At 36.5% G+C, this 9,135-nt stretch overlaps 2 protein-coding genes across 2 annotated transcripts; one reads left to right on the top strand and one right to left on the bottom strand.

Moving 5' to 3' along the window:
- The first annotated feature begins 526 nt into the window (after positions 1 to 526).
- On the top strand, positions 527 to 2,581 carry LOC111885472 (ABC transporter G family member 10). The gene has a single exon (XM_023881726.3). It carries the CDS (start codon positions 617 to 619, stop codon positions 2,414 to 2,416), a length of 1,800 nt encoding a protein of 599 aa, XP_023737494.1. The 5' UTR covers positions 527 to 616; the 3' UTR covers positions 2,417 to 2,581.
- Positions 2,582 to 6,566: 3,985 nt separating this feature from the next.
- LOC111885491 (transcription factor bHLH30) lies at positions 6,567 to 8,663 on the bottom strand. Its single transcript, XM_023881744.3, has 2 exons — positions 8,138 to 8,663; positions 6,567 to 7,359 (listed from the first exon to the last, which is right to left on the bottom strand). The coding sequence occupies exons 1-2, from the start codon at positions 8,477 to 8,479 to the stop codon at positions 6,874 to 6,876; spliced, it is 828 nt and encodes a 275-aa protein (XP_023737512.1). The 5' UTR covers positions 8,480 to 8,663; the 3' UTR covers positions 6,567 to 6,873.
- Positions 8,664 to 9,135: the final 472 nt, after the last annotated feature.

The following is a 9,135-nucleotide window of genomic DNA, read 5'->3' as shown; positions in this document are numbered from 1 at the left end:
TTTGCTGTTTAATTAAGAAATTAACGGAGTGTAATTAGGCAGTTATATATTTTTTGGTTCTCATTATTAAATTCCTGTGATGTCTAAACATTATGGGTGTTTATAGTTCACATGACTCATCCTTTTAGCGACCGTTTTTCACCACTCTTCAAATTATCAAAATGCATTATGATTAAAAGCAACGCAACATTTATAATGTGTTTTTCACTTTTCTCTTGAGTGTAAAAAAACACAATAAAACCCATGTCATGAAATTACCTCCGACAACATAACTTACGCCTGTTTTCAGACCCAAGAAGGATAAATTCAGAGAAAGATATATCTGTACAGCATAAGTTACAAGTCATTACAATACAATTTGTTCCGGAATAGCCAATTATTGCTCTGGAAAAATGGATTTCCCCCAACAGCTGCCATGTGCCCCATGCAAACACTACAAAAAAAAAAATCACACCCACATGATAAGTATCACCTTATGATCATCATTCCAATTCAAATTATATGTGTATATAAATGTATACACAGTTCATGCAGGAAAAAGAAGAGCAGTTGGGTTGTGCCAAGCTAATCTTGAAATCAAATTCCCTTCATCGTTTTCTTTCATCAGAACCCATCAATGGATTTTTCGGTGGAGTCACCAGATGTTGGTCACCGGAAAACCCAATACACAATCAAAACAAAGAATGTTTCATATGTCGTATCTCCCACATCTTGTAAATTTGGCTGGATTTTCCAGAAAAAGGTTAATCCCACCTTAAAGAAGCAGATTCTTAGAGACGTCAATTGCGAAGTGAAGCCAGGAGAAATCACGGCAATTGCTGGTCCAAGTGGCGCCGGAAAGACCACACTGCTCGAGGTTCTCGCCGGAGTTATTCCTCCGTGCAGAGTCTCCGGTCATGTGCTTGTAAACGACCGGCCGATGACCCCGACCGTTTTCCGGCGAGTATCGGGATACGTAACTCAAGAAGATTTACTGTTTCCGCTTCTTACAGTCGAAGAAACCCTACTCTATAGCGCTCGTTTACGTCTTCACGGTGGAATCGACAACTCAAAAGCTCGAGTTCAAGAATTGCTGGCGGAGCTAGGGTTATGCCATGTTGCCGGAGAAAGAATCGGCGGCGGAAGCCACCGCGGTATTTCTGGCGGGGAAAAACGCCGGGTGTCAATCGGTGTCGATCTGGTTCACAATCCATCCGTTTTACTAATGGACGAACCCACATCTGGACTAGACTCAGGTGCAGCTCTTCAAGTCATCTCAATGCTCAAATCAATGGCTGAAAATCACCAAAAAACAATCGTTTTAACAATCCATCAACCCGGGTTCAGAATTCTCGAACTATTCGATCAAATCATGTTGTTAGCCGATGGAACCATGGTTCACCACGGCTCACTTGATTCCCTTGACCACCGGCTCAAGTCCGCGGGCCACCACATCTCCCGCCAAGTCAACGTCCTCGAGTTTTCAATCGACGTGATCGAAACCCTAATCCCAGAATCAAAAACCTTCGATCTCATCGAACCAAAACCAGAACCAGAATCCGATTGCATAATTCAAGATTGTCATTTACAGTATGCGAATAGCCCGCTCAGTGAAATAACAATACTGAGCGAGCGATTCGCGTACAACATTTTCCGGACGAAACAACTTTTCGTCGCGAAAATCTTCCAAGCTTCCCTAGTTGGGATTCTACTAGGTACGATCTTCCAAAACATTAAGCAATTTCAAATGCAAACCCAAATTGGGTTTTTCGCATTCAATTTAACGTTTTTACTCTACTCATCATCCGAAGCTCTCCCGATTTTCTTACAAGAACGTAGGATTCTAATGCGGGAAACATCTATTGGTGCATATCGGGTTTCATCTTACTCTATCGCGAATACTCTCGTTTTCATCCCGTTTCTTTTTATCGTGGCACTATTATACACCACCCCGACTTATTGGCTAGTTGGATTGAGAGCCCAATTAGACGGGTTTTCTCAATTTTTGCTAATCGTTTGGTTGGTTTTACTGATGTCGAATTCTTTTGTCGCGTGCTTTAGTGCACTTGTTCCCAATTTTATGATCGGGATCTCGGTGGTTGCGGGGTTAATGGGGTCGTTCTTTTTGTTTTCGGGGTATTTTATATCGAAAAATGATATACCGAGATACTGGATTTTCATGCACCATTTGAGTTTATTTCGGTATCCGTTTGAGTGTTTTTTGTTGAATGAGTTTGGGGGGTCGCAGGGGAGGTGGCGGTGTCTTGAGCGGTTGGATGGCGGGTGTTTGGTTTCCGGTGAAGATTTCTTGAAGAAGGAGAATTTGAAGGAGGTGCAGAAATGGTATAATTTGGGAATGATGTTGGTGTTCATCATTGGGTATCGGTTTCTTTCGTTATTGGTGTTAAGTTATAGATCTTACAAGAGCAGAAACTAGAAAAGATGATGTTTTATAGTTTTAGAATCCAAGCATAGTATTAGGTTGTTTCTTGTTGTTCAAACCTATATATTATGTGTTGTTTGTTTTTGAGTTAATGACTTGGCGAGGAGTTAATCCAACAAGTTATATATTAGTGTTTTCTAAGAGTTTCTTCTATCATAAAAGTGTTGTTTGGATGAAGTGTTTCCTTAAAGTATGTTTAAAAAACATAGAAAATGAAAGCAATTTTGGGGAAATTGAACAAAAAATAAAGATAAAATTGCAAAAATGTGGTTTTCAAAAAGTTTTATGTTCGTAACAACTTTGAATTAAAAATGTTACACCGTTGGTCCTTATGTTTTCAAAATCTTGCATAGTTTTCTCTTTGTGTAACTATGTTAGACAATCAGACGTTAATTAGGTCTGAGTAAAATGATCAAATTACCCTAAATAGGATTTAACTTTTTACAAATTTGCTCTAATTTATTTTTTCATTCAATTTACCCAAGTGTTACGTCATTTTCTGAAATATTCTTTCAACATCCATGAGTTTGCTAAGGAAGTAACAATATATAAAAATGGTTTGTTTGGAAAAGGCAAAGACGACAGACTGCATATGAAACATTTCTATCGAATCATTGTAAACCCGATGAGTCATGGTGAAACATTACAACACGTGGGCTTTTTGTCAGAGGACTTTAAACCTAAACGCAGATTACCTCCAGTGAGGTTTAAAAGAAGCAATGAAGAATGTTGTAATGAATGAATGGTTCCAAAATGGGTCCAGAAGCAAAATAAAGTCAACAGAAGGTTTCTGACATTACAAAGTCAATTTTGTTTGACTTCTCCACTTATGTTCTCACTGTTTTCAGAATCACATTCAATATTTTCACCAATTTCAAAGTTCCTGAATTGGATGGTTTGTTCTTCTACCTTAAATAAGCTTCAATTTTCTGTCATTGTTTCTTTGATAAAAAAAAAAAACATTATTAATTAAAGGGATGTGGGTTTTCATGGCGAATTCAAGAATCAGATTAGTATGGTTATTCTACATTTATCTTGTTAATCCTTTCCATATCACGAAATACTCATAAAATTGGCCCCAAAAGATCAAAGAATCAGCAATAATAAAAAACACACATGAAGATGAACTCACATTCTAACTAACTTACCCTAACAAATATCACTTGAAAATCAAGTTCTTTTGTAACATAAGACAAAGAAATTAACTGTTATTTGTCCTTGTTAGACAGACACTTTGAAGAAACTACAAAACCACTACTCATAGAACATTTGTACAAAGCCGGAGATGTTGAAAAATCAAGGGATACTAGATGAAGTAAAGAGCAATGTGCTTTCATTGATCTGTGTATTTTAGCATCATACTTCAATTTTTTTCGATTACAACATTGAATTTAAAAAAATCTATCCAGTTGTATCAATGAAAGTTTTGTTGTATGTGGATGAGATTGCCATAATTTGGTATAGATTTTACGAATTCCTATGGTGTATTACCAAGAAATTAAAATATGTTGCTACAATAAACAAGTTAATCCAAGTATGTTTGCTATATTGTGCCTTTAACCAAAAAATTAATAATAAAATGCACAAGTTAAAATCTATAAAATATAGGATTAAATGCAGGAAACCACAAAATACTTTTATTGATTTGTTTACTATAGGCCTATAGCATCCTTCTTTCATTTCTTCCCATTACAACATTGTATATTAAAGAATATATCAAATTATAGCAATGTTAAAAAATACAATGCAATTTTTACTATCATAGTTGCATAATTTTTTAAAGTATAATGTTCTAAAAAAAGAAATTAGCAAAAAAAACCCTAAATTAGGGGTTTCCCTTTTTTTATACAAAACAGTTTGAAACTACAATGTTATAATAAAAAGAAATAGAAGTATGATGCAATCATGCAATAATATTGTTACGGCCCGGGATCTAGATCTCATGTTGCTCCCCGCGGGAGTCCGGGCCGTGTCTCAGTCCCAGTGTCGCTGATCATTTGAAAAGACAAGCTAAGCATCATTGGCTTGGTCAAGGCTTTAACAGGACACTGTACCTGTGCTTCCTGCAGCCGTGAGTATTACTAACGCCTAATCTCCTATGATAGGAGACTAGCTTAAACTATTCTAAGAGATTAAAAGCAATTGACTTCAAGCATAATTTCATTTCATAAATAACTACCCTTTAAATAGGGATAAACAAAAGACTCTAACATGGAAACAAACACCCCTCAAATCGACTCAAATACTAAAAGATCCTAATTACTAAATTTAAAAACTAAAACAAGATAATCTCCTAAAATTCTATACTTTCCAGAAATTAAAAATACTTATTATCCGTGTGATTTATAACATTACTGCTCTCCTCCTCATTGAGTTTGTCCTCAAGCTCAATAGTCACCCATTAGCGTCATTTTCCTCATTCTCCATCATGATGCAAAAGAGTTTGGCACATTTATGCCCAATCGAGAATATTTCATCACAGTTGAAGAACATGCCTTTTGCCTGCCTCTCTGCCATTTATGCGGTCATTAGTTTTTTCCAAGTCGGATTCAGTGTTTCAGTTTTGTAGTTTCCAGCTCCTCCTTTTCCTACTGACTCTCATTTTTGGCTTGCAACCGAGGTTTGGTTTCTGTAGGCCCAACACCTATTGGTTGTCCTGCTTCTGCCACCCTAAACTCAATTTGTCTGGCTAGATTCATGGCATAGTATAGAGTTATGGGTCTCGCAAATTCAAGCTCATATCTTATCACGTTTATTAGTCCGCACAAAAGTGTCAAATGGTTTGCTCTAGTGTAACCCCCGTCGTCCTACCCAACAACAATTCGAAGCTTTCACAGTACTCTTCTACTGTCCTAACTTGTCGAAGCCAAGTTAATTCCCCTAAGGGATTCAAGCTCATAGGCGAGCCGAAACGGATTTTGCACTCTTCTGAAAACTTAACACAATTCAAATGATTTTTCATCCTTCTCAGGTTTCAGTACCACCCGCTTGCCCGGCCCTGTAGGGCGAAAGTTGCTTGGTGGACCCAAGCCTCCGGCGGTGTTTGCTATTCTTCGAAGAAGTCCTCCTCACACTTATGTAACCATTTGAGTGGGTCACCCTTGCCCTCATACACCAGAAACTCCATCTTGGCTAATCTAGACACCCGATTGTCAGGCACCCAATCGCCACGGTAACCTCCTTCATCAAATTCATCCCAACTTTTATGTACATGTTCTTGTTCAATACGCCGATGGGTCCCGATCCTTCGGCTTTGTGGAAATCCCAGTGGTGTTTGAGTGATTGTGGTTCTGCATTGCACCAAGAATCAAACCCCTTTCCTACTCCATGTTCTGTTCTTAAGGGGCTTCATCCAAACGACCCCCTGCCTCAACCTAACATCATGAAGGAACCCGTCGTCTTGTCTTCTGGTGCGTTGTCAGTACCGATGCCCTTGCCCCTTCCTTGGCCTAGTTCGCTGCTATCTTCAAATTGCTGGTCCATCTCTTTTTCTTCCTCGCTTGCTTCAGACCCTTTTTGTTGACCTTGTTTTGGAATTGTGATAATTAAACTCTCTTCCAGCGTCGCATGCTTGGCCTACAAGGCTTCGATTTCCCCCCTTTCAGTTCACGCGTATTTTGAGTTTGCTGGACCATGAATTCTTCTAGCTTCTTCATTAATTCTTCCTATTGAGTAGACATCACGAGTGGCTGTGATATCAAATTTGTTACGGCCCCAGATCTAAATCTCGTGACAGACCTATATTTGTGCTTCTTGTAGCTGTAAGTATTACTAATGCCTAATCTCGTATGAGAGGAGACTAGGTTAAACTATTCTAAGAGATTAAAGGCAATTGACTTCAAGCATAATTTATATTTAATGAACAACTACCCTTTATATACGGATAAACAAAAGACTCTAATATAGAAACAAAGATCACCCAAATCGACTCAAATACTAAATGATCCCAATTACCAAATTTAAAAATTGAAACAAGATAATTTCCTAAAATAAGATACTTTCCAGAAATTAAAAATACTTATTATCCGTATAATTCATAACAAATATGTTAATATCCAAAAAATAAAAATGAAAGTAAATTACTATGTCTTGCACACTTAACCCAATATCATAACATATATACCATCTATCATGAAAAGAAGAATGATGAACAGAGATCTATGTAATGATTTCATTATCTACAACTAAAACTTACAATAACTTGTTCGACATACATATTATGTTTAACTATCGTACAAATGACCTTCCATTTCTAAATCAGAAACGAAATATGTTAAATTTGATTTCGTATGCCCAAACACATAGAAACACAATCTATTTAGGCTCCGTTTGTTACACGGGACATGACTATGAGGAAGAAATTTTCGACTTTTTCACATACAACTGAACTACTACTATTCTGTCCTATCCTGTTCTGCGTAACAAATGGGGCCTTGCAGATATCACTTCATTTACCAAAAGTCTCCTAAAGAAGAAGAGTTTTCAGGGGTAAAAAATGACACCCTCCGTCTTTTGTTTGAAAGCGCATTGTTTTCCGAGAACTCCTGTGAGGCATAAAACTTATCAAGCACCGATTTGAGAGCTTGGCGAACCGAACTCACAACATCCTTGATGTTCACATCATCTTTGCTACCCGTAATTACAAAAAGGTTAATCATTCTGCTTCCTAAAGTTGCAATTTCTGCCCGAATTGTTTTTAAATGGAGTCCATCGATGGCCTCTTTCAAATCTGAGAGGACTTCGTGTTTATACTCGCAACATAAAGAGGCTTTAATGGAATATGAGGATCCATTGAGACCAATGGTGTCATCTTGTTGTTCGACTTTTACTTCATCGATGTCCATTGGTATAAGAACGCCTTTGGTGGATTCGGTGGCTGTTTTCCTCATTTGATTTAGATGGGAGATGACTTCGGCTAGTAATGATGCTTTGTCCATCTGTTTGTTCATAAAAAGAAATTTAGATATAATATCTTGGTATAACGTTGACTTCTTGACAACTAAAAAAAAAAATTTGTATCGGGTTGTTTGATAAAAGGGTGAAAATCAAATGGGGTAGATTTTGAACCCAACCCAGAACCTTCTTTTTATGAAGTTAAGGATGATTAGGTAGTTTTACATTTACCTCAATAAATAGTTTCCTTCCAATATAACATAATGGGTCTTCGAATTTATGTTTTCAAATAATAAGGTAATCAATGATTAAGGTTATGGATAATTAGGAAATTCTACATTCATATCAATTATCTTTTTTCTTTCAATAAAGCATAAAGAAGGGGTGTTTAGATGCTTTATCTTCCCAAAGGAAAAAAGGCACTTTGCTAAAGGAATAGGAACATGGAAGGAACACCCACCCGCAAATCGTCTTTTATTGATGACAATTGAAGCCAAATGTTCAATTTTTTGGAAAATCTTGAGAAGCACATTATTCTTTTATGACAAGTGCGATAAATAGAAATCTATAAGTGTATAATATGGGGGAAATTCATGCTAAATTCAGCCTTTAACAACAAATAAGATTGACCTCAAAAGTCAAAATGTGGCCATGGGAAGTGCCTAAAACGATTTATAAAAACCGATAGAACTAATTTAAAGTAAACCCAGATACATATTTGACCAGAAATTAGTAATCGAATCAAATATTCAAACACCATGATAAATTATCTGAAAAAACCAACAAAAATTCTAACATTATTAGAGAAGAAACGAAATTGACCTTAGTAGTGCCTGGAATGAGGCTACGAAGCATAGAGAGATGGCCGTTGATTCTCTCTCTCCGCCGTCTCTCCGCCTCGCTATGATTCCTCAAAGCCATTAAAGCCTTCTCTGCTTTTGCCCCCTTTTGATGATGATGAACATGAGAATTATGATGATGATGATGATGATGAATACTGCCAGGTCTAACCAGAGCTCTCACTATCTCTCCCCTTTCATTATCCAACACCAATGAAGAAGACGACGTCGTCCGACCACAACCCCCTCTCATCATCATCATCTCCTTCAACGCATACTCCTCAGAAGAAGTAAACCCTTTGAAAAAACTTGGAGGGAATTCCATTATCGCTTCGTTTTCGTTTCAGTTTGACGGATTAGATACAAAATGGAGCGATTATCGAAGTGGGTTCTTGTTCATGATTGAAATGATTTATGGATATCATTGTCATCATCTTCAAATTGAAAAAATAGTTTTGTTTTGGTAGTGCTTGCAACTGAGAGCGTTGAAAAGAAAGAAGCTTTGGGGTTTGAAGCGAGAATCACGTAAATCAGCGCTATTTAAACAGTTTTCTTTTTGTTGTTTGTTGATTTGTTTTTAATATATTTATATTTTCTTTTTGTTTGCTAGTTAAAATATTGTTAATCTTATAATTATAAATTATGACTACATCACCTAAATTATATTTAGAAAGACTGTTCCCTAATAAGATTTTAGTAGATAAGATATACATGCATAGTGTTAGGAACGATGGATAACAACATAAATACTTGTTTATACATGTTCCGTATACTTGTAAACATTTTTTATATAAAATTTTAACTTAATTAAGATGCCAAATACTATTAAAAATTGATTTATTATAATAATAATCTAAATTTATTTGGTAACCAATTTAGGAGGTATAACGCATTCGAATACATATTTAGAGGTTTTAACCCATTGGTGTTTTGCCAATTTCCTTATTACATATTCCTTCGGTCCATATTAGTAGTTTATAT

This window comes from Lactuca sativa, chromosome 8, assembly GCF_002870075.4.
Source record: "Lactuca sativa cultivar Salinas chromosome 8, Lsat_Salinas_v11, whole genome shotgun sequence".
NCBI lineage: Eukaryota > Viridiplantae > Streptophyta > Magnoliopsida > Asterales > Asteraceae > Lactuca > Lactuca sativa.
The sequence above is the reverse complement of the archived record's forward strand: the minus strand, read 5'-3'. Positions and strand labels throughout refer to the sequence as shown.

Bases quoted from the DNA above. Each gene is read 5' to 3' on its own strand.
- LOC111885472 (XM_023881726.3), top strand. From the start codon at position 617: ATGGATTTTTCGGTGGAGTCACCAGATGTTGGTCACCGGAAAACCCAA.
- LOC111885491 (XM_023881744.3), bottom strand. From the start codon at position 8,479: ATGGAATTCCCTCCAAGTTTTTTCAAAGGGTTTACTTCTTCTGAGGAG. The intron at 7,360-8,137 runs GTCAATTTCGTT...ATGAACAAACAG, and splicing joins TCATTCCAGGCACTACTAAG to ATGGACAAAGCATCATTACT.